Source organism: Lissotriton vulgaris, chromosome 1_1, assembly GCF_964263255.1.
Source record: "Lissotriton vulgaris chromosome 1_1, aLisVul1.2, whole genome shotgun sequence".
NCBI lineage: Eukaryota > Metazoa > Chordata > Amphibia > Caudata > Salamandridae > Lissotriton > Lissotriton vulgaris.
In genome coordinates, this window is record NC_141685.1 from 1,305,523,888 (window position 1) to 1,305,549,377 (window position 25,490).

Below are 25,490 nucleotides of genomic sequence, written 5' to 3' on the forward strand. Positions count from 1 at the left end.
AAACAATGGATGGTGGCAAGAAAGAAGTTGCTAGAATTGGCATCCTTGGCATGGTTTCCCCCTAACTTTTGGCCTTCAGTCCTCCTGTTTTTGCTGCCCTTGTTTTTGCTGCCTTAGGACTCTGTGCACTTTACCACTGCTAACTAGTGCTAAAGTGCTTGTGCTCCCTCCTTAAAACATGGTAACATTGGATTATACCTAATTGTAATATTTAATTTACTTAAAAGTTCCTACTGCATGTGCTCAGAGTCTGTAAATAAATGCTACTGGTGGGACTGCAGCACTGATTTTGCCACCCAATTAAGTACCCCTTGAAAACATGTCTCAGGCCTGCCAATGCAGCCTGTGTTTGTAGTTTTTAAATTGCTATTACAACCTGGCAAAGTAAACCTTTTGCCAGGCCCAAACCTTTCTTTTTAATACATATAAGTCCTCCCTAGGGTAGACCCTGGACAGGCCAGAGAGCAGGGTGCAATGTATTTAAAAAACAGGACATGTACTTTTAAGTTTTATATGTCCTGGTAATGAAAAACTCTTAAATTAGTTTTTGACTACTGCAAGGTCTACTTCTCCCATAAGATAACAATAGAGTTACCTTATTAAATGTTTAAGTTTAATTTCCAAATGGTAACAGGAACCCCTTCATGTTTGGTGTCTCTGGAATCCCAATTTAAAACCCTAACTTATAGTAAAGTCTGATTTTAAATTGTAATTCTGAAATTGCCACTTTTAGAAAGCTGGCATTTTCTTGCCATTTGGTACCTGCAGCCCAGACTGTCTCTGAGTCACATGAGTGGGTGTAGCTAACAGTCAGTTGGGCTTTGTGGATTCCTCCTAGACAGCCACACACAATGGGGAGCTTATGTGTGACTGGATGGGACATCACTGGCAGGGTGGGAGGGAGGACCTGGACACAACCCTATTAACACTTGAATAGGCTGTGTCCTGCCTCCACACAAAGGGCTGCAAACCCACCTGTAGTTAGTCTGGAGTCAGGGCCAGGAAGGCAGGGAATCTGTGCACTTCAGAGGCCTGCCTCTAAAAACTTCTCCTCACTTCAAAGGCACAGTTGTCTATAAATACTTGACCTCAGACAGTACCACTTCAGTACACTTCTGGACTGCTGCTACAAGGACTGCCACTCTGCTGGGCTGCTTCTCTAAATGGCTGCTGCCTTGCTGCCCTGCTGTGCTGACCTGCTGCCTCCTTGCCTGGGAGGAAGGACTTGACCTGCAACTTCATTTTGAACCCAGGACCCCTGAGTGACACCAAAGGCTAGTCTGCTGGCCTCCTGATCTGAGCCTCAAGGACAGAAAAGACTCTCCAACATCTTGACCAAGCTGCAGTGAGTTCCTGACTCTCCCAAGAGGTGCCTTTCAGGTCCTGGGCCCTTGATGTGGATCACAAGTGCGGGAATTGAGCTTTTAGGCTCTTCACAAACGTGCCTGTTTGCACCAAGACCTTGCTGCTCACAACGCAAATCAGTGCAAATATCGATCAGCCCGACTCTTCGCACTGCAGCATCAACTGCGTGTGGGGCCCTCTACCGTGAACCTCCAGCAAACCCCTCTCGTAACGCAAGGCCAGTTCCCTGCGCTTCGCCAACAGCCTCCTGTGGCGCTTTCCTTGCTCCTAGCTGCCCTCTGCAACACGAACGTAACTTCTGGCATGAACATGATAAGGTAATTCTTTAGCAGGCCTAACTTGATGACTGTATCTGACTTGCGCTCTATTGCCTATCGGCCTGAACTATTGTCCTTGACCCGGTTGAGCACAACCAGATAGCTGCAGTTGCCACATTGTGCTTATAGGCCGCTATTTTACACTTTATTTCTTTAAATGTCATAACTCTTGTTCTTCTGATTGGATTTTTGTGGTTCTGGTCTTGTTGTATTTATTAATTTTGCTCTATTTTTTAACCTGGTACAGGATCTTTTGTGTGTTATTTTCACAGAATTACTGTTTGAAGTGTTCACAAATACTTCACACATTGCCTCATAATTACGCCTGGCGACTGCTCTGTGCCAAGCCTCCGGGTGTTGAGCACAGGTTAATTTGATGTTTATTGTGTCTTACCCTGACAAGGATTGTTGTTACTTCTTGATCAGGGCTCACACCCCAGTCAACCAGTAACCCAATTTCAAACAGAAGTCATTAACCCAGCCGCTCTTCTGGATAACAGGTTTGTTTCTTGATCAAATACATGGGAGTGGTTTTGTCTGTATGACTCTATGATTTCCTTCTTCAAAGAACTAGAAGAATCATTTCAGTCCAGGAAGCTGTCTAGAAAGGAACTTCCACTTGAGAAGTCTGGATATAAGATACCTCTATGAGTACTGCAAGATGGCTGGAAGGAATTGGAACTGTGTAAAAATAGAGTTTGGGAATTATCCTTGTGACAGAGGTGAATCCAAGTATCGCTCATCCTTTCACTGTAAAGAGAGATTATATGAATGCAAGAGGCCAGAACAGCTAGATTTCCAAGCCAAGGTACACATACTGAAAACAAGCCTCAGACTCCTTGAAGTATCAAAGAATGGATTGTAATTGTTTGATGAGTATTTGGACTAGTGGAAGTATCTGTCTAACTTGTTCTGGTGCAAAGCCCTGATCTGCTAGTTTTCCAATTAAGAATCCATCTACACATACTGGTGAAAATGTGGTATGTCACTGGGTCTTAATAAATAACAAGACCCCGAAGGGCTACACTTCAAATGTACTCCTGATGTGTGATTGGAAGTTGCATCTAGGCAGCTCCTCTGTTTCTGGCTACGCTCACTCGCGCGCTCTCTCTGTGCGCTGCAACACGATGCAACGCAACGCAATGTGATGTGACATCTGATCGCGGCAGAGCGCGGAATGCCGATGAGACACGGTGCATCAGCTGCAATATCGGGGTTCCGACGGCCCTCATTGCTGAGACCATGCCCGGAGTCCTCGGGCTCTGAGGTGGCAAAAACATGAACACGGGCACAAGCACAGGATCAGCCGAACTCAGGGCTGGACCTGGGAGAGCAGCAGAGCAGATAGCGTACAGCCGCGGAACAGAGGTAATCACAGGGAAGGAGGGCAGCGGCGGATGGACTAATAGTATTAAGGGAAAAAGCCGAGGTTGAGGAGAGGAAATCCAGGCCATAAAAGGGCATCAGAAGAACGTTGCTCTAAATCCAAAAGCAAGAATAAGGAAACAGAGGGTGGATATCTGCAATAAAGGAAAGAGAAAGAGATCCTAAAAGGTAATGGCACTTGGTAAAGCAAATGCACTGAAGAGTAAGACATAGATGACGAGTAAAGGGCATAATAATCACACAAAGGACCATCAGGATGAGAAGGAAGGAACGGAAATTTCCCAGGACATAGGAAATGATATTTCGGGACCTTCTAGGCTTAGCCTGGAGGTTACAGGAACCTCAAGTGCCTCAATGCTGGATGTGAAGTTAATCCTACAAAAAAAATTGCAATGCCTGTCAGAGGTATCAGTAATGCATAATGAAATTGTAAAGACTCAAGGGGAACAGTTTAAAACTATGGTAGGGGAGTTGAAACAAATGAAAGACCTTATGCCCTCCATAGTTAGACCAGTTTGTGGGGATCATTAAGAGGGGGTAGTGACTCAGAAGGAAGGTGTGATGAGGGATACTCCAACGCAGAAGGAGGAGCCCAGTGTATTTATATCACGGTACCCAATGATCATAAAGAAACGGGGGAAAGGAGGAGCCCCAAGCAGAGTATACCTCGCCCTAGGAGGTGGAAGAAAATCCCTAGTAAGGGCCAAACCTCAAAGCAACTGGGCATATGGAGGGAAGTAGTAATAAAAGAGCATAAGAGCGTAACAAAGTACATTATACCTGCCCCAAAAAAGAAAAACATCCCAGACAAAGGAATAGCCATTAGTAACCTAGCAGAAAGAGTGAGGAGAAAAAAAGGTTCAGGAAATTCTAGGAGTAGAAAAAATAGTACTAGAAAATCCTGGAAGAACATTATACCTGCCCCAAAAAAGAAAAACATCCCAGACAAAGGAATAGCCATTAGTAACCTAGAAGAAAGAGTGAGGAGAAAAAAAGGTTCAGGAAATTCTAGGAGTAGAAAAAATAGTACTACAAAATCCTGGTTGGACATAGAAGAGGGTGACAAGGAAAGAAGGATGGAGAAGAGTATGCAAGTAGGATTTAGAAGATATAGAGGACAAGTGGAGAAAGGCAAGGAATTAGAACTTCAAGAATGAAGGGAGGACGAACCAAAAGGGTGGTCCACAAGAGTTAGTATTAAAAGATAGTCAGGACCTGTGGGTATTCCTTGAGCCGAAAGGTCTGAGCAAAGGCGGGAAAAAAATGAGGACATTGAATCCACTAAATCGATCACAATTGCTCTTCTCCCAAACTAAATGTGAAAGCCTATGTACTATTGGCACAGAGGATATCAGAGAAGTAGGCTTCTTGTTAAATAATAAAGGCAATGAAGTAAGCAAGGTTCTCCTTTACTCAGGGTTTGTAAAGTCAGTATTAGTAAATGCAGAACACGAGTTACATAAGGAAGAAATTAGATTAGTAAAAAGGGTAGAAATACTAGAGCATCAGGCCCGGACTGGCCGTTGAGGGCACCGGGCAATTCCCCGGTGGGCCGCATGGTTGGGGGCCGGTTTTGGGCCTCTGGGGCCGTTTTTGTTACAGGGCCGTTATGCTGCAAAAACGGCCCTGTAACAAAAACGGCCGAAAACCGGCCCTGTTACTACCGCCCGGTCGCACCTCTCCCCCCTCCCCTCTCCTCCCGGAGGGGGGGGGGGAGGGGGGCTGGCCGAGCACTTTGCCAGGGCCGGTTCTGGTTCCCAGTCCGGCCCTGTACAGCATAACAAGCACGAGAGGCCATTCCCTACGAATCACGCTGGGCTGGGTTCAAGGCAGGTAAGGATGATGTACACCTGCTGGGATAATAAGGAAGATCTTGAAATTACCTTAAGATGCAAGTAAACAGAGAGAGTTGGAGAAGGTATACTAGCTGGAAATAGATTCAGAGCCCTAGCTTCCCCAGCGTATGAGGAAGATGGGTGTCTAAGTGAGATCGATTAGGAGTTAGGGTTGTCGCACAGCCTGGCCATATTATCCTGGAACATATGGTTATAATAGAATATCGAATCAGAAAAGCTTTAAAGATGCTATTGACAACATCAAGATTGTGTGTTTCCAGGAGACCTGGCTGGGCGACGAAACCCTAGCAATCGAAGGGTTTGTTCAGCAGACGAAAGTAGCAAGAAAGGATAATTTTGGCAGACCTTCAGGGGGGCAAATGACGTTGATCTCTACAAAAATTGCCAGTAAGGTAGAACTTTTGGAAGTTAAATGTAAATGGGCAATATGTTTTAAATTGTTGTTAAATCCTGACCCATGATACGAAGGCATGGTCATTGTAAATGTATATATGCAGAAGGGGAAAGGGAATGAACATAAGGCAGAATTGGAAAAACTAAAAGAAGATATGTCAACCCTGACCGAAAATTACCGGAATGATGTTCTTTTTGTGCGGAGTGACTTCAATCACAAATTAGACCCCTGAAGGACTGATACATGGTGTAAAGAATTATTGATTTCCTATAAGATAAAGGATGCCATATTTCCGGGGGGTATATCTCGACACAAGATATGGCTCTAGGACATGCTTTGGGCTCAATGGGTCCAGCAAAGCATACTTTTAAGATAGGCCAGCCCCCCTGCCCAATCGATTATGTGTTTATATATGCTTGGAATTTTGAATTAATTAAGCACTTTGAGGTGGTAAGTGTGGAAGGAAGTGACCATTACCCCCTGAGGATTAAAATATATGGAGTAAGAAAAAAACAAAGTGATATAGCACTTCAGGTCCATGTTGACAACCCTACTTGGCTCACAACCCATATTTTGGAGGAATATATTGAAAAATTAGCTGCTGTACAGCAGACCCATTTACTAGAAAATATTCTGAATATGAATGATAATGCCTGGTTTGAAAATACAATCACACAATTGGTGGAATGCCTAAGGGTGAAAATCAAACCAATAAAAACCCGGAGATGGTAGGTTAAGCAGAACCCAAAGAAAAGAGAGAACTTGGTTTGATGAAGAATGTCGTAAATTAAAAGCAAGTATTAGACACAGGGATAGAAGTTTAAGGGTAAAGTATAATGTAGAATCCTCCCACAACCTCCAGAAATTAAGGATAAAATATAAAATGACTATAAGAAATAAAAAAAGAACCTACAAAGAGAGCTGCTGGGCAAAATTGTTAGTTGCAATAGAATCCAAATATTTGAAAGGCTATTGGAAATTGGTCCAAGAAAGCTCAGGTAAGTCACCCGGGTCCTTGAATTGCGTGGTACCAGAAGATGACTGGATAAGATATCTGGGGCGATTGGCCAGTAACAGAGAGAATGAGTTCTATATTATGGCCAGGAGTGAGGGAGGAAATTAAGAAACACTTTACCCCCAGTAATATAAAAAATTGTATATCTAACTTAACCTTGACTCAGGCTGCTGGCCCAAATAATCTCCCTGCAGTGATTATAAAAAATAGGCCAGGGTGGTGGGCTGACTTCTTCTCAAAAATTTTCCTGGGGATACTTAATACAGGCATTATACCTGAAAACTGGAGAGGAGCAATCATAAGACCTATCCACAAAAATGGAGACGCAAAAGCCCAGAAGAACTACAGATTAATTAATCTTTTAGATATAACAGGAAAGCTAATGGCCAAAGTAATCTTGGAAAGACTTAAAGACTGGGCAGAAGTAAATCAGGTTGTGCGCCCGGAACAGCGGGGGTTTAAGAAGGGGCACTCAACTGTCGACCACTGTTTTGGGCTCTGGTCCATTGTGTGGCAGTCTATCGAGCAGAGAGGAAGGTTGTTCTGCTGCTTCGTGGACTTCCGTGCAGTATTCGATCAAGTGGACCGTGAGATGCTGTGGGAGACGCTGATTGGATATAACATCCCAAGGGATCTGCTAAGGCTAATACAAGCACTACACACTTATAATTGGGCGCAGATAATTTTGGATATAGAGTGGAGCCTATCTCAGAAAGTCCAAATTGGAAAAGGGCTGAGACAGTGGTGTGTATTGGCCCCCGTACTCTTTTCCTTATTTATTGCAGAACTTCCTTCAGTCTTAGGCAATGAAAGGGGGGCTAGCCCAAAGCTAGATGGGAAGCATATTTCATGTTTATTATATGCGGACGATCTGGTAATAATAGTTTGAACAGAGATCGGTCTACAAAGAAAGTTAAACAGGTTTAAAGAATACTGCAGTCTTAAAAAACGTGTAGTTAACATGGATAAAACAAAGATTTTAAGCTTTGGAAGAAGGAAAATAACGTTTAACTGGTTTATGGGCTCCACAAACTTGGAAAAGGTAGACGAATATAGGTACCTGAGGATGTGGTTTCAGGAAAGTCTGAACTGGCATACCCATCTCGATGCACTAAAACTGAGGACATCAGCTTCGGTAAGCTGACTAAAAAAAAACTTCAATGAATTCTATGGCGAAAAATCGGATAGACCAGTTTTAAAAGCTTATACTGCCATGGTACCGCCACAATTCCTATAGGGAGCGGAACTGCTATACCTGAGTGGTAAAAATTGATAGGACTCTGAGAAGGGAAAAATCCTGAAAAACTCATTATCATTGCCTAAATCCTCAATGGTCCAGGCAGTGAGATTAGAAACAGGAACCACCTCATGAGGTATAATGGCTTGCATGGCCCTGTTAAGATTCTGGTAGCGCCAGGGAATGGCAGAAGAATATCACATTTTGCAATGGTGCAGAAATGAGGTAGTGAAGAGCGAGTTAATGTGGGCAAAAGGCTCAAGAGAAACAATTATCAAAGCTTGTAGTATGATGATGCTCAAGCTGTGCCCCCTGACTTTATGAATCGAGGTTGACAAAAGGAAACTTAGGGTGTTGGGGAAAGAAATCTCTCGAGCCCAAGACCAAGATTACCTCTTGGGGAAAATAGCTGTATGTTGTATGGCTACCTTGTGGCAAAATGAACAACACTACCCTTATATTGATAGATTACCCTGTCGCTGGTTAAGAAGAGAAGTACTAAGGCTGAGAATAGCTGTTAACCCTTGCTATGCTAACAACGCGGTAAAAAGGGCAATGGTTGATATCAAGGGAAAATGTGTCTGTACCCTGGGAACAAGGTGTGATATTTTACATATTTTATTGGATTGTCAGAAGGTTTTAAATATACGGAAAGAGATCTTACGACCTATACGACCTTTTTTTAAAAGTATGGTATTAAAAATATGGTACAAGCCGTAGATCTTTTAATTGAAATGAGAAATTTAGATATATATTGCACAATGGGGAGGTTCATTCAAAAAGTTAAAGAAACCCTTAAATGTGAATAGAACTGAAAACCCTGTTTTACCATATTATACGGTGCATGTCACGGATCGAGGGAAGGATTAATGATCTTATTTATATGAATTTTATGATGATATTTTTATTTAAGAACTGTCATTTTAGGAGCTGTATTTATGAAGATTTTAAATGTTTAAGGACCATTTAGTCCAAATCAACTTTACTTTGAACTTTTAGGGACTAATCAACAAAGCAAGGCTTAAGTATGGGAGATAACTTTGCATTATCCTTTTGCCCAACACAAAAGCTCTTGAACAATTTTAACTTGATCTCAATATTCTTCTCACTGGTATATTATGAAATAGGTATTTGGGTGGGAAATTTAGCAGTGCAGGAGGGCCTTCATTGCCAGTGGTGACAAACTATTTCACATACTCACTTTACATGGCTTAGACTTATGAATATGGCAGAGGTTTTTCCAGCAAATAAAGAAAAATGCCAGATAGATCCCTTTAGGTTTTCACAGCAGGAGAACAAATATGCACTGTCTTCTACTTCTCTCTTTCTCGTGTGCAGGAAAAAGTCAAGGCACCTGCTCCTGCGGGAACTGCATATGCACAGCGAACTACACCGGTTCCGCCTGTGGTTGTAGCACGGACATGAGCGAGTGCAGCATAGACGGGGTAGAATGCAGTGGGCATGGCCATTGTGAGTGCAACCGGTGCATCTGTGATCCTGGGTACTTCGAGAAACTGTGCACCAAATGCCCTGGATGTGAAAACAGATGTCAACGCTACAGGTAAGATCTCAAATGTCCACACAGCACATGACACAAATCACTGCATTTATAAATAAAAGCATTGGAAACACTGTTGAGTTAAACAGAAGAAAGATCTGAGACGGTTAAGAGGACACTTGGGTAAAGGGAGACCAAGGACAATCCTTTTTCATAACAAACATATTAACCATCTGTGATGACAGTTTTGCAGTTTGGTGCTCTGCTTAGTAACTCCGTCAAGTGGCTGAGCTCGGAGTAGCATTGTATTTTTCATTAAAGTTGAAATGAGGGCATCAGCCATGTGCGTGTTACAAAACGGCTTGCTACACCATCATCATAAAGTCTACAAATCCCCTCCCTTAGACACCACCTTCAAGTTAATTTTGCCATTTCGTTTGGAAGCATGAGTAGTGTAAAGTAAAATCAGAGGAAGCAGAAACAGGTATAATGGAGCAGCACACACTAAGGCAAAGATATTAAATACGTGGAAAGTGAATTGTAGGCCTTTCTCTGCAATAGCATTTGGAATGGACCTCGGTTTTAACATGTTTTCTGAAATTGCACAACACAAACCGACCACAAACTCCAAATACAAACATTCATTCAGGCATGGAGGAAGCCACGTCTGCAGGTTAGTGCCATGTACGGGCAAAATATAATTTAGGATTTGTCTGAAATATCACTGGCAGGTCCTGGAGATAGTTTTACACAGACATGTATTTTTTGTCTCCTGAAGAACAAAAATCCTGTGTAGTGTGTCACGACCCCGTCAACTTAGGTCGAAAGCTAACTAATGACGCCTTTTCTCTCTCTAGATCAGGGGTCTCCAAACCGGTCCTGGAGGGCCGGATAATCTGGCATGGATCCAGCCCTCGAGGACCGGTTGGAGACCCCTGCTCTAGATGGTCTTATGTTGTGTATCGCACTCCAGGAAAGTAGGGGACATCTGGTTCTAAAAAGGGGAACAGGGGTGTGGGATCAGAGCAAGAGAGACAACACTAATTTCCAGCAGGATGGATGATTGAAGACCTGAAGTGCTTCCTGAGATACATGTGGGCAGAGCGTCACAGAGGCACAAGCATTCCAGGTGGAAGATTGTGGGGCTTAGCGGAGTGGGCAAACCTTAGGGTGCATATGTTAGGAGATTTGTATAGTGACAGGATGATATTATCATTTGAGGAGTATTTAGCCACTTTTAAGATCCTGACAGGGCAATTTTTGTTGCATCGAGTGGTGATCGTTAGATTGTGCAACCATTGGTGTATGGGTTAGTAGAGCCGCAAGTACAAAGTGCTTGTCAAATATTGTGTATCACGATGGGTTGTATGAAGGTGGTGACGTGCCTTTATCAGGCAATAAGAAGTGATATGATAGCCTCTTGTTGGTCTAAGAGAAAAGTGGGAGGAGAATTTGTCACATCCAAAACCAGAGGTGGAATAGTCTAAAATTCTTGTAAATTCATTCACTGTATCTAGAAATGTGAGAATTAATATGGTAAGTTTTTTCTACTTGTAAAGAGCGTATCAAACTCTGGGAAAAACAGCTTGAATCTATCAGACAAATGTGGCATGTATGAGATGTGGTGAACAGGATGCAGAAATGTTGCACATGGTAAGGACATGCACATTATTAGTAGAATACTGAAAGGAAGTAGTATTCTGTATAAATGAAGCAACAAAGAGATCAATTGAGTGTAATCCTATAGTCTACCTGCTGCGGCTATTTCCAAGACCAACAAAGTGTAAAAAATACTACATGAGTTATTGATTTAGCTTTGGTACTTGCAAGACGTGAAATAACTATGACCTGGAAGGCGTCGGGGCACCCCAGGGTAGCATATTGGAAAGGGAATTGGTTCGTTGGGCGGGTTATGAGAGTGCAGTATTGTATAGTATTATGAGCAAAACGTTTGTGCTTGGGAGCATTTATTAAATTCCCTTAAATATTTATAAAAGAGTGATGATTCTAGGGAAGAAAATGGGTAAAAATGAAATTTGCTAAATAAATATGTGTTGTATACTTACTGCAATGGGGACTGGACTTAAAGAAGGGAGGTGGTAGTGGGGGTAAGTTTAATAGTGTAATGCATGTCGTATTATAAATGCTAAAAAGAGGAGTACCACCATAGGAGGCTCAAAAAGCGATCTTGGTGGGATGGTTTTCTAGTGGAAAAAGAAGAAAGTCCTTCTTTGGTTTAATAAACCCCTCACTCACCGACCTAGTCGGTGACATGCTTCATCATCGGGGTCCACCTTGACAGCCGAGTGCCATCAAGGTGTGCTGCGACACCTGAAATACAGTGGAGCTGGTATATGAATGATGAGTGCAAGAAAAAAGTAAGTGTGTTAAAAATTGTCCTGGTATGACTTGTAGGAGAAATTATTTTATTCTTAAGACTACTGGACAATATTAAAAACGGGAAACACCCGTTACAACGCAGCTTTTACAACGCACTACCAGTACATCGCAACTTTTACAACGCAGGATCCATTACAATGCATGCCTTTACAACGCATGTCATTACTTAGCAGATGCTATTACAACGCATGCCATTACAACGTAAGTATAGGTAAGTATATCATTTTATTTTATATTTTATTTAACATTATTTAATTAATTTAATTAATATTAAAAATAAATAAATATATTTATTTATGTATTTTTATAAAATACATTAAATATATTAATTTAAGTAATTTAAAAAAAATAAGTATGAGTATAGGAGTATATGTTTTGGGGTACTGAGGTATATGTTTTGGGGTGTTTGGGTATTTTTAGGGTTCAGTGCTGGGTTTGGTTTTTGAGGTACAGGGGTATTTTTAGGTTTTAGGGCTGGGTTTGGTTTTTGGGGTACAGGGGTATTTTTAGGTTTTAGGGCTGGGTTTGGTTTTTGGGGTACAGGGGTATTTTTAGGTTTTAGGGCTGGGTTTGGTTTTTGGGGTACAGGGGTATTTTTAGGTTTTAGGGCTAGGTTTGGTTTTTGGGGTACAGGGGTATTTTTAGGTTTTAGGGCTGGGTTTGGTTTTTGGGGTACAGGGGTATTTTTAGGTTTTAGGGCTGGGTTTGATTTTTGGGGTATTTTTAGGTTTCAGGGCTGGGTTTGGTTTTTGGGGTACAGGGGTATTTTTAGGTTTTAGGGCTGGGTTTGATTTTTGGGGTACAGGGGTATTTTTAGGGTTCACTTTTTTTAAAAACACGACTTTAAATAAATTAAATTAATTAATGTATTTAAATTAAATTAAATTAATTATAATATTTACAATTAATAAATTAATTAAATTACATTACTTAAATTAAATTAAATTAATTACATTTTTTAAATTAATTAAATTAATAAAATTAAATTATATTATTTACAATTTATGAATTAATTAAATTACATTAATTAAATTAAATTAAATTATATTAATTATTATTTTAAAATTATTTAAATTAAATTTATTGTAATAAATTAAATTATATTATTTACTATTTATAAACTAATTAAATTACATTAATTAAATAAAATAAAATAAATTAAATTAATTACAATTTTAATATTAATTAAATTACAATAATTAAATTAAATTAAATTAATTACTTTTCTTAAATTATTAAAATTAAATTAATTAAATTAAATTAATTAAATTAACTTAATTACATTTTTTTTAAAAAGATATACTTACCTATACTTACGTTGTAATGGCATGCGTTGTAATAGTATCTGCTATGTAATGACATGCGTTGTAAAGGCATGCATTGTAATGGATCCTGCGTTGTAAAAATTGCGATGTAACGGTCTGCGTTGTAAAATAACGCGTTGTAACGTCATACATCCATTAAAAACGTGTGTGTAGATACAATAATAGGCTGATTATGACTGTGTGTATCTGTAGATAAGTGAAAGGTCTACATGTTTCAAACCGTATCGGAAAATACCGGTTTTTCGTCAGGACCAAAAAAGAGGAAGTGGGTGGTCAGGGCACACTAACGTCCTGCCATACCTACATTCCTTTGTTGACCACGCGCCTGTTTGTTTTTCCTAACGCTGTAGCGTTTCCTTTACTACAGCAACGCCCCTTTGTGAACACCACAGGCTACCGTACCGCTCCTTCTGGGAGCGCCTGACGTCATCACGTTCAGGAGACCACGCCTACCCCGACCCCGATGGCGGCAGTCTTAACCCGCTTCACTATGCGATCTCACTACGGGCGCATGGAGGGGAAAACTAGGTATACCGCTTGACCGTACCACTTGAAAACTGTAAGTAGAACATTGAATTCCCTGGATGAAATGCGATTGCTTCCGTTTCTTCGTTTGAATTTTTACAGCACCTTCTGTAAGTCAACCCGGAACTAAGCAACCCCTCCCTTTCATTGCAGAATATGTTTTCCAACAGTGGCCACCCTTCCCTCTAATCCCGTGCAGCCTAAAGACCCTGATTTAGGAGTAAGCCCCATTCGGGCATACTGTGTGTTGTATGTTGTGTTTGTTTTGTATTGTCTCTGTTGGATCAAGAAGAATCAATAGCATGTCGTTCCTCCTTTCACTTTTAAGGATATGATTGTTGCCTAGCCACGCACCTATCATTATCGGATGCGAGTGACAAAATTCTGAATCTTTTTCACAAAGCACACAACTATTGATAGGTGTACCAGGTAGCCATAATGGCTGTATTGCGCCAATAGGATATTTCTATGTAATTGAGCAGCACACTGCACTAAAATAGTCTGCATTAATTCTGTGTGGGATGTTCACAGAGACAGCAGATTTTGTCACTTCACTACGTTGCAGGCACGTAACGAGTTTTCTTGTGACATATTCTCTTTCTCCCCCCTACAGGTCTTTTTTTACTTTGTGCGTAACCCCCCTGGGGTACAGCATTTTCACCCTGTAACAGATTTGGTTCACAGGTCAACAAAGGAATGTAGGTATGGCAGGACGTTAGTGTGCCCTGACCACGCACTTCCTCTTTTTTGGTCCTGACGAAAAACCGGTATTTTCCAATACGGTTTGAAACATGTAGACCTTTCACTTATCTACAGATACACACGGTCATAATCAGCCTATTATTGTATCTACACACACGTTTTTAATATTGTCCAGTAGTCTTAAGAATAAAATAATTTCTCCTACAAGTCATACCAGGACAATTTTTAACACACTTACTTTTTTCTTGCACTCATCATTCATATACCAGCTCCACTGTATTTCAGGTGTCGCAGCACACCCTGATGGCACTCGGCTGTCAAGGTGGACCCCGATGATGAAGCATGTCACCGACTAGGTCGGTGAGTGAGGGGTTTATTAAACCAAAGAAGGACTTTCTTCTTTTTCCACTAGAAAACCATCCCACCAAGATCGCTTTCTGAGCCTCCTATGGTGGTACTCCTCATTTTTGTTATATAGATACCTAGCCAAGGGGACCAGGAGTACTTTCCGTCCACTCACGTGGATTAATTCCCTTTACTCTCTCCATTTGTTTATTGTGTATTATAAATGCTAACAAAATGTGTTTACAAATAAAAGAGTATTAGATCATTTAAAAGGGGTTCTTATAACAGGCAAGCTCTGTAAAGGTGCTTGAGACAGCTTAACCTGGGTGAGTGTTGCTTTATCTCGCTGTCAAATAAACCCGAACACTTACCCAAGTACTGAAGCTGCGTAGCACTCCATGCCACTAACAAACTGAATCATAGTCGCCAAACCAGGTCAAAAACATGTCCCTAATTGACTAAGTCAAATAACAGAAAATCACTGGAGTAAGATTTAAAGATTAAAAAACAGAAGGTGAGCTAAAATACAACAATCTGTCCAAAATAAATACGGGATTCAGTCAGAGGACGTGGGAAAAGGCAGATCCAATGAACCAGCAAAGGAGAAAAATAACGATGGTGTGGGAATGAAATCACAGTGCAAACTGTCACATCAAGCGAGAAAGTCGAAACAACTGAAGTTGTCCTTCTGCATCCACCAACCCTTTATAGGGCTTTGACTTCTCTGACCTGGAAGTCACCTACTTGTCCTCTGGTGCATGGAGCAGTACATTTTAAAGCCTTCCCTGGAGAAGCTGCTGTACCCAATGATTGTAGTCTCCATTGCCCAGTTCCCCATTTCCTCCATGTGTTATGATTCCTAACTCTTGAGTGACGCCTGAAACGACAGTCCCCTCTTCCAAAGGCCCCCTTCTCATACTCCTAGGTTTGTTGGGAAACCTTTTATTAAATAGCCTTATTAATCCCAGTGCATGGACAAACACTGCTGGTGCCAAGTAGTTGTCAGAAATATCATACCCCTTCCACACTGACAGATGTAGTTTTTCTCAATGGTATCTTGAATCTAGTAGTTTCTCTAGTTCATACTCCAGTGTTCCATCTACTAAAGTAAGGGGAGTAACTGTGATTCTCTGTAAATAAGGACTCAAGGGTGTATTCTTTTTTTTTTGTCCTCATTCACCTCAGGTTCTAATGTCCGGTACCTTAAGCTTCAAGTGCGAGAGAGGAACCAACCCCAAAGAAAGGCATCTAGGCCAGGCATTTTCCCCCTGCTGGTACATCTCTCTCAGATTGTCTAATTTACGGCAGCTGCATCGATAGGATGTGGGAGCCTTTGCGGCAGAAACAGAGAGCTATGTAGGTGTAATCATTGGACAGAAGTTTACATCACTTATCTCCTCCATAACCATTGCTTTCCATTAACCCCTGCCCAATTGTGCAACATAACCCAAAATATTTTCTTCTTGGACCTTTTCCCTAATAATTCCATTTTAGACACATAAAACATGGATTCTAGCCTATCCGAAAGTTGAGGCAGGGTTTCTCTCACCCAGTTAGGACAGATTTCTCTTCTAGCCAATAAAATTGCATACAACAACAAGACTCTAGCAACTCCTACCACTCCTTTCATTACTCCAATAATGATCAATGAAAGGCTTACCTTCAATTGTACCCCCAAAATACCTGAAACTGTCATTTCTACTTCATAACAGAATCTCCTGATTTCTGAGCTTTGATGGAACATATGGACATCCATCGCTTTTTCAATACCACACTATGCACATGTTGTCGGGCTTCCCTTTCCCATCTTTGACAACTTCTCAGAAGTGATATGTGCCCTGTGGAGTGAAAAGAGGTAGTTCCATTTAAAAAAGCAGCCTGACAATGGAATATAATTTGTGCATTGATACTTGCCACGTATATTGTAATTCACCCCTCGGCAAGCATCCTCCCCACACATCTGCCAGGGTGAAGCCTCCATCCATGGTGTCTTGCAGTTCCCAGTACCAGAAAGAAACGTCTTTCTTTCCTGGGGGTTTTCCAGCAAGTTAATCTTCCAAGTAATTTCTAATACCCAAGGGTAGCTTCCGACTCTGTTCCCAACTCTTCAATTGAATATATTTAAAACGTGAAGTTTTTCCCCCCCAAGAGGTCTTTTAACTCATTCCACGATATCAGCTGTCCGCTTTGAGTATTCTCTCCCCCAACGAGTACCCCAGAATTTCTGATTGATAGTACCAGTTTATCTTTGAGACATTCAGGTGTCCCTGGAGATTCCCAGATTGGGGCTGAGGAGGAGTAATAATCTAGCATGGATCAGCGTCTTATAATATGCCACATTCTAGCTAATGCTTGCAACACTTTTAATTAGATTTTCTAAAAGTATTTTGGGTCCCTAAATTTAAAGAGAAATCTGTCTTCGCCCATCTTGCTTTCTTTTATCATTTCCAAAAACATAATTCCTACATCTGAACCATCCTGTGTATTAAACTGCATTCTAGAGTTTGTCATCTGGAAGGCCCAAGCATAATATTGGATGTCTGGTAGAGATAATCCCCCTTTCTCTCTTCTTCTCCGCAACTTTTTCCAAGAGATCCGATCCCCCTTATGAGCCCAGATAAAGGCGTTTATCGCCCTGCTGGACTTTAGTCAAATCAAAGATGCTTTATTGGAGTTTTTCTCATAAAAGCACATACAATCACAGATATAAAAACATCGATAAAAAAGCACCACTACATTTAGAAGACATTAATTCATATATAAAAATTGTGAATAAAATATACAAGTGAATAAAATACAGACAATCCCTGAAAACAATAAAACAATCAGCTGCCTAGAACCCTCTGTCTAATGGTCCATGCCCATCCAAGATATTTGGCTGTAGCTATAACTAGGGGCACAAAAGTGCTTGTGCAAATAATTCTTAAAGCTACATCACTTCTGTTAGTACCTAGGTTTTTGCACACTGGTGTTAACCAGATGCGCCTGGGTTCTACATAGGTTCTACAAGCAAATAAGAAGTGGCCAGTTGTTTCCTTGTGTGCTCCACAGGATGGGCAGTTGCTATTGGATGAACCCCCCACCTGCCTGTTAAAGCCCTAAGGGGGAGAGCACCAGCTCTAATTTGAAAGAGGAGCTTCCTATCCCTGGGCGAGGTTATAGTATCCCAATACACTTCTAAACTGGGGTACAATTTAGCTTCTAAAAAGCCTCCAGCCATAGAACCAACCTTGGTGTCTCTCCAATTTCGGGTAGCCACATATTCCCAATATATTTCCTTTAAAGCTTTTTTGCTTGGGAATAGGGCACCTTTCATCATCCCAGAGGAATTGGAGACCAAGATCGCCCAGCATAGTTCTAAGGACGTTTAGCCAGCCTATTTTATGGAACACATCCGCTTTAATTATAGCTTGAAATCCCTCGGCGTAATGTTGGAGCTCGGGAGTGGTCCACAACATCCTCCAGTATAGGATTGGACGAAGCCTCGCTAAATCAACTACAGCCTTTCTACCCAGGTCGTACCTAAGTGGGAGTAAAGGAGTACTTTTGGGAAGACCCGTGATTGCCCTGAGGAACTTATTTTCCAATGTTGGTAATGGCTCAAGCCTCTCAAAGCCCCACAACTCGGCACCATATAGTGCAGAGCCGAGGGCCTTGGCCTCGTAGACCTGCAGTACTGGCTTAATCGGTTTAGTCCTAGATTTTCTGTGCTCCGAGCCAAGAGCACCAGCCAATTGTCTATGCCTTAGGATTGCAATATCTATATGCTGGGACCATCTAATATCATCTGTTACATAAATACCTAGATACATAAAAGCTTTGACTGTCTCTAGAGGTCGATCATTCATACTCAGCTTAGATCTGAAACTTCGATGGGGTTTGAAGGCCATTAGCTTAGTTTTCACCACATTGACTTCTAAGCCATGCTCCCCACACAAATTATCAAAGATAAGTAATGCTTGCTGTAGGCCGCTAGGAGTCTTAGATAAAATCAGGGTATCATCTGCAAACATTAAAATCGGTATCTTAATACCAGCCAAAGAGGGAGCGTCCACGTTAGCAGGTAGCATGCGAGCCACTACTCCGTTGATAAACAGGGAAAAAAGTGTGTGGGCCATTGAACATCCTTGCCGGACTCCCCGCTCCACCGGGAAGTCTGCGGTGACAACTCCTTGTCCCTGCAGGTCTTTATCTATTGCCGCTTTCTCAAAGTGCAGGGGGATTGTATTAAATAGAAAAGTGATTTTTGGCAGTATCACTATTTTAATCAAATCAACCAATCCAAAGATCATTAGGGGGAGATGTGCCCAACCCTTCATTAACAGCCCAATTTCTCGAGATATCCTATCCTGATTTATTTCAGGGATTTTGTTTATATCTTCCACAATTATTATACCCAGATATCTCATCTACTTCTTAATCAACGGGTTATCCTTTCTCAGGTTCCAAACATTAATCTCTGTTTTCCCCTCATTAACAAGATGTTTTACAAAAGTCTATGGCCATCTGTATAGTGGGTGATAAGGCTGCATCCAAATCCGAGTAGAAAATCACCTGATCATTTGCATATAAAGCCAATTTCTTTATCCAGCCCCCCAGGAAAATGGGGGAATGTTAACTGCCATCTTAGGTTTCTGTGCAAAGGTCTCTATATAAAAATTAAATAAGAGGGAAAATAAGGGACACCCCTGCCTTGTGCCCCTAGAAATTGTAAAAGGAGAAGATAGATTTCCATTCACTAAAACTCTTGCTGAGGGGTCCCGGTATATTCATTGGATTGCTCTGCAAAAAAGGCTTTGGAAGTATCTAACATTATAACTGCTAGGGGGTGGAATAAGCAGTTGCCACATCAATCTCCCCTATGAGCTAGTAAGTTAACTTGTGTATGTATCATCCTTTAATGAACCCCTTCTGGTCCTTATGAATCACCTCTCTGGTTACCTTACTTAATCTGCTTGCCAGGATTTTTGTGAAGATTTGATAGTTGATGATCAAAAGTGATTTTGGTCTATACACGTCACAGTTAGTGGGGTCATTGCCTGACTTCAAAATAAGCGTAATTATCGCTTCATCCCATGCTGCATCCCCTGATCTAAAATCTACTTAATCATTGCTGTCAAAAACGGGGTTAACTTCTCCCCTAAAATTTTATATAGCTCTGCTGGTATCCCATCTGGTCCTGCTGCTTTACCTCCCTAATTTGCCTGTATGGCCATCCTGACTTCATCTTCTTTAATATCCTGGTTTAGAATATCTTTCTGCCTTAGATCAAGGGGTTTGATGGAATCTGGTAACCAGATTTTCACCTCTTCTTCTGAAGGTCTTCCCTCTTCCATGTAAAGATCCCGAAAGTACTCTGTAACTGCTTCCTCCACCTCCATTTTACTGGTCAGCATGGTACCTGACTGGCCTACCTTAATTTCATTATTCTGGTTTCTATTTTGGTCTGTCTTGATCTTCCATGCTAAAAACTTCCCTGCACCCTCCCCATACTCAAAGTGAGCCAACTTCTTTGCATCCCATATTTTTTAATCCGGCTTTGGAGAATTTCTTCCATTTGATTTTTCACTAGACACAGTTTCTCCTCTGCCAAAGTCCTGCTGTCATTGGCTATATTAATCTTTATTTCGGTCTCTAGATTTTTCATTTCTTCCTCTAGCCGGGCGAACTCCTGCCTATAATGTTTGTTTCTGTAACTAATTGAACTCGTAATCTTACCCCTGATAAAGGCTTTGAGCATATCCCATATGACCCACGTGGGAGCGGAGCCGCTATTAATTTTAGGGAATTCTCCTACTTCCACTTTCAAAGCTTCCATTACCGCTGCATCTGCAAAATAGTGTGGTCTAGTGTCCACATCCTTTCTGTAGGCCGGCTGGTAGTCCTGATTGCTATAGCTAATTTATTTTAGAAGGAGCATGATGTAAGGCCTACTCTCTATGTAGCAAAGAAACATATACCAGGGCATTGAGCAAATATAAAAAGAAAATCAGTGAAGTCAAAGCCTCTTCTTATGCCAACGTGATAACAAGGGCAAAGGACAAGAGAGACCATCAACCTGCAGATTCCCCACCTTTTGAATATTCCTCAGTCATCAGACTGGACCTGAAAACTTTTGAACAGTTCCTGTGCGAGCCAGTAGATGACACTGTGCAGCTCTACACAGACCATGTTCGGCACCGGAAATGACATGCAGGGCCTAAATATGCACCACTCCAGCGATCTAATGTCAATTGCTTTTGAGGCTGTCCGCACCCCCAGATGCAGAGACCCACCTGAAAATTAGCTTTGACCAGTGTGCAGAATCCTACACTTGGGATCTTATTAAAGTCCAATTCACTAAACTAGGAGGGTCAGAGGCTTGATGAGGAATCTGTGGCTAGATGGAGTCTCTACCAGAAAGAGCATTACCGGAGGTAAGTAGCTTGTTCTTTTGGGAGTAACTTCTAACCACAGATACCTCACCTTTTGAATAGATACCAAAGCAGTACCTGTTTGGAGGTTGTTCTGTGATGGACTCACACCAAAAACTTCTGTTGGACAGAGCGGACGAAATGTCCGTCTCGGCAAACCTGACTATCCAGACAGTAATGCTTCATGAACGTATGGAGTGACTCCCATGTAGCTGCCACACAAATGTCCAACATAGGGACTCCACGTGCCAACGCAGTGGTAGGGGCCTTGGCTCTGGGGGAATGTGCACACAGCCCTCCCAGTGACTTCTTTTTGCCAATGTGTAGCAGGCCTTGATGCAGAGCCTGATCCAGAGGGAGATGGTCCTTTTCTGCTTGGCCTTGCATTTTTTCGCTTTGGCGTACCTCACTACGAAATTATTGTCTACCCGGTGTAATCTGGTATGATCAATGTAAAAGCTCAGTGGACTTTGGGGTCCAAGTGATGGGGGTCTCTTCTCCTTCTTAGAGGGCCGAGGCAGAGCAAAGAACACCAGTGAGGTGGTATTATGACCGATATGGAAAGACGTCGCATTTTTCGGTAGGAAGGATGCTTGCGTCCACAGAACCAGTCTTCTGGGAAGATAGTGGAGTACAACAGGTTGACACAGAGAGCTCGAAGCTCACTTACACTCTGCACCAGTGTTATGGTGACGAGGGACGATATCTTGAGTGTGAGAAGCCACAAAAGACAGCTATGAAGCGGCTCAAAGGAAGTACACATCAAAAATGTGCGGGCCAAGTTAAGGGCCCACTGTGTCATGACAAGTGGAGAGGGAGCAAACATATGTTGTAGGCCTTTCAAAAAACACATCACAAATCCGGCAACCACAAAAAGGCAGAAAAGACTGAAAGAGAACTTTTAATTGCACCCAGAGCGAAGCCTTGTTGGGAGAGGGACAAAACAAACAACAAAAACATCAGATAACTTTGCCTGGAGGGGTCAATCTGTCCTTTGCCGTACTAAGCCATATATTTGTGCTATGGACAGGAGTATACTTGAGCCCGGTCAATCCTAGGGCCTCATTTATGAGAAATGGCGCAACGCTGCGTGAAAGCAGTGATGCGTCACTTCTCAGTGCGCACTCCTTGCGACATTCCTGATGCGTCATATTTAATGTATGACGCATCATGTCGCAAGGAGTTGCAGATATGTCAGTATTTCTGACGTATCTGTAAGCGCAAAAGTAACGCATTGCTGGAGTTTGTCACAAAAGTGACGCAACTCCAGCAATGAGTCCTTTCACATGGGGCAAGCCCCATTTGAAAGGGCCTGCGTCAGTCTTGCGCCTGCTGTGAGGCAGGCGCAAGATTTTGACGCAACGGCGTCCTAAAGGTGACGCAGGGAAATCTCATAGATTTCACTGCGTCACTTCTACGACCCTTCCTTGCGTCAATACGCCCCCCTTGCATACCTTATACCTGGCGCAGGTATAATGTGGCGCAGGGGTTTACAAAGCGACGCATCTACCTAGATGCGTCACTTTGTAAATATGGTGCAACAAGGCGCATTGTTTACGCCACTGGTGCGTCACAAAAAGTGACGCACCGGCGGCGTAAAAGTGACGCAAGGGCTTATAAATGAGGCCCCTAGTCTTTTTCAAAACTGGGGGCAGGAGATGTATTGGCCAAAAGACATACAGGAATCCTGGGTTCTACCCCGGTCAGCACGTAGTTCCTAGCGAGAGACGCCTTGAAAGAAACCAATGCACAGAACTGCTGACATTGCACACTCTCAGCAGTGGCAAATAGAGTGAGCCAAGGTTCTCCCTATTGAAGTAAGAGACTTTGCACCACCACTGAGTTCAAATGCCACTGATAGTCCCCTAGGCGTTGAGGGCTGAACTCATCCGCTCTGGCATTCAAAGATCCTGCAAATTGGTTCACCACCAGGACAATTCCTTTATGGTGCAATAATTTCCAAAGGTGAAGTATCTCCTGGCACAGGGTCTATGACCACTTCCCACCCTGTTTGTTGCATACAACATGGTGGTTGTATAGTCTGCAAGCACATGTACTATCCTCCCTGTGATGTTCAGAAGGAAGGCTTTTAACACCAGGCAGATGGCCATCAGCTCCAGAAGGTTGATATGGATCCAGGATGCCGCTGGTAAAGACTGCAAATCTTTTGCAGTCTCCGGCAAAATCTGAACATGGTCAGAGAAGTCCACTCAATGTTTGGCTCACTGACCCTTCAGATTTCATTGTAGAGACCTCATATGGCATCTGGTGCAATTCACAAGCAGGATGCAGGAGGTCCCCAATTCCAGCAGCCTCAGAGTCGACCTCACTGAAATCCAGGACCGAGGCTGAAGGATTAGGATCACAGTCCGAATGTCCTGAAGTCTCATTTCCATGTCCATAATGGCTCAGAGGAAAGGAAGCGCCTAAAAAAAGAGTCAGGTGTGACTTCCACAAGTTGTTAGAGAAGCGCAAAAATTTCATGAGGTCCGAAATAGTGTGGAGGTGGGTGATGATTGCCTAGGGTGAGCCCTCATTCAGCAGCCAGTCATCGAGGTAGGGAAAGACTGGAACCCCTGACCTCCAGAAATGTGCTGCCACCTTTTGTTAACACCAGAGTGGGGTGATGTAAACAACGGGGAGCAAAGTGAACTGAAAGTGCTTCTGCCCACCATGAACCACAGATAGACCTGTGGACTTGTATGATGGGGATGTGAAAATAGGCATCCTGCAGGTCCAATGCTACCCTGCAGTCTTCAGGATCGACGGCAGACATAAACTGGGCCAAGGTGGAACGTGGCCCTACGTTCTCTGAAACAACTGAACATTGCCTGAAAAACCCATCTATCTCATCCAGGCATAGTGACAGATAGAAATGCTAGTGCAAATGCCTCACCCAGTGCAATCTGTGGTATCCAGACCACAATAGATTTTTAACTTAGCGGTTTCCTGGCCTTCTTGCATAGCCTGGGTCAATACAGGGCAATGGTCTTTCGGGACACCTCGGAGGACTTGAGCAGCAGTAATAGCGGCCCAAAAGGTAACTGGCATTGACCGACCAGAGAGTCAAACTTGTGAAAAAAATACCTTCTACCCGAACGTCTCCACTCTCTTAGACTTCCTATCTGGGTGAGTAGTTGGGAAGGCATTCAGGTTTGCTCAGCTGGTGGAAGCTTGCACCACCAATCTCTCAGGGGAAGGGAGCTGAGTCAAAAAAGTCAGGGTCACTTGGGTCAGGGCGATGGCACAGCACAATCTGGTGATTCACAGACGAATCAGAGCAAGGGTTGGCTCAGGCTTCTAAGTGGGTTCAGTAAGGGCCTCATTAAATGATAACAGGGATTCAGTATTGGTTTTCCCCAGCTGGAGGACTTCAGTTAGAACATTGGTATTGATCTTCAAGGTGAGAACTTTGGCAACCCTCCACATGACCATTGTGAAGGAAGCACTTTCCTCAGTTGCAGGGCCTAGGGGTGAGACTAGGCCAGTGTCAGAAGTGTCAAGCCTCTGGTATCCTGGAGGTCCTCCTACCAGTTTTCTTCATGGTAAGGGGACCACATCATATTCATTGCCAGAGTCCATCCCAACCAAGCAAAGTAGTGAATGAGACATGCCTCACAGAACCCAGATGGCAAACAGCTTCAATGGAGCGGGCAAAGGCTGCAGTTCGCTGGGCATTGAGAAAGGCGTTGGTTAAATTCGGGGCTGTGCTGACTCGGAGTTGGAGAGGGCAAAAGGATGCACCTTGTCCACAAGCATCAATGGAGTCAGCATTGGCTTCAACGTTTTGAGAATTGGTATGGGACATGGAGCTGGAGGTGGAGTTGTCAAATGTTCCTGTAGCAGTCCAGCAGTGGTATCATAGGGTCCCATTGGTGCCGACAGCAAACCTGCAGGCGGGATCCAACATGAAGTACCTCATAGTTCTGTGGGGCCCACAGGGGCGGCAGTGGAAGTAGGAAGGGAGCCGAAGAGTCGCAACATGGCCTCACAGTTCTCTTCAATCTGCCTCAGAGTAGCAGAAGTCCCAGTAAACTCAGGTTGTGCTGGGACAAGTGGCAGTAATGGCACCTAGGTCTACTGACTTTGGGAGTGAAATTGAGAGGCATGGTGATGTCTTCTCAGGTGTCTGAGAGTGGCAGGAGAGAGTGGCAGGAAAGGGCTGAGTTCTGCTTGGATTTTGGTTGTTTTTTTCTTGGACTTACTGGAGGATTTGGAGAGCGATGACGATCAACCTCAAGCATGCTTCTGGAATGGGAAAAGGATCATCAAGACCAACCTTTGGACTTCGAACAATCGAGACGCGGGGTCTTCCGATATATGGTGATGTATAGCTTCACCTCACTGCCCCAAATAGCCTTCGGATTCATCGATGTACAGTCACTCTAGGCCATGGAGTTATGGCCCAATCCCAGGCACCACAGGCACACCTGATGTCTTCGGTCACGTTAGTCCTTAAAAGATTTAAAACTTGTCGCCTTGAGGGATGACATTTCCCTTGCACACTGTATAATTTTGAGGTTAAATGGGTCTCGAAAAAGAGACAAGAGTTAGCTCTATTACCACATCTGGTGGTGTAGAAAGAAAGGAACTGACTACAGACTACAGGATTGATTACTATATTGGCTCTGCCCGTCATTTCCGAAGTTGACCAATCTCAGTACGAAGTTGCATGGTGCCACGTGGTGGCGCCCAGAAGTACAGCTCAAAAG

General features: G+C 42.8%; 1 protein-coding gene across 1 annotated transcript in view; it reads left to right on the plus strand.

Annotated features, from left to right (window-relative positions):
- The window catches only part of LOC147749046 (integrin beta-7-like), a 396,742-nt gene that overhangs the window by 226,164 nt on the left and 145,088 nt on the right, over positions 1–25,490 (plus strand). The window contains exon 7 of the mRNA XM_086929420.1: positions 8,909–9,131. Within this exon, the coding sequence (XP_086785546.1) occupies positions 8,909–9,131 (223 nt within the window). The remainder of the gene's footprint in view (positions 1–8,908; positions 9,132–25,490) is intronic.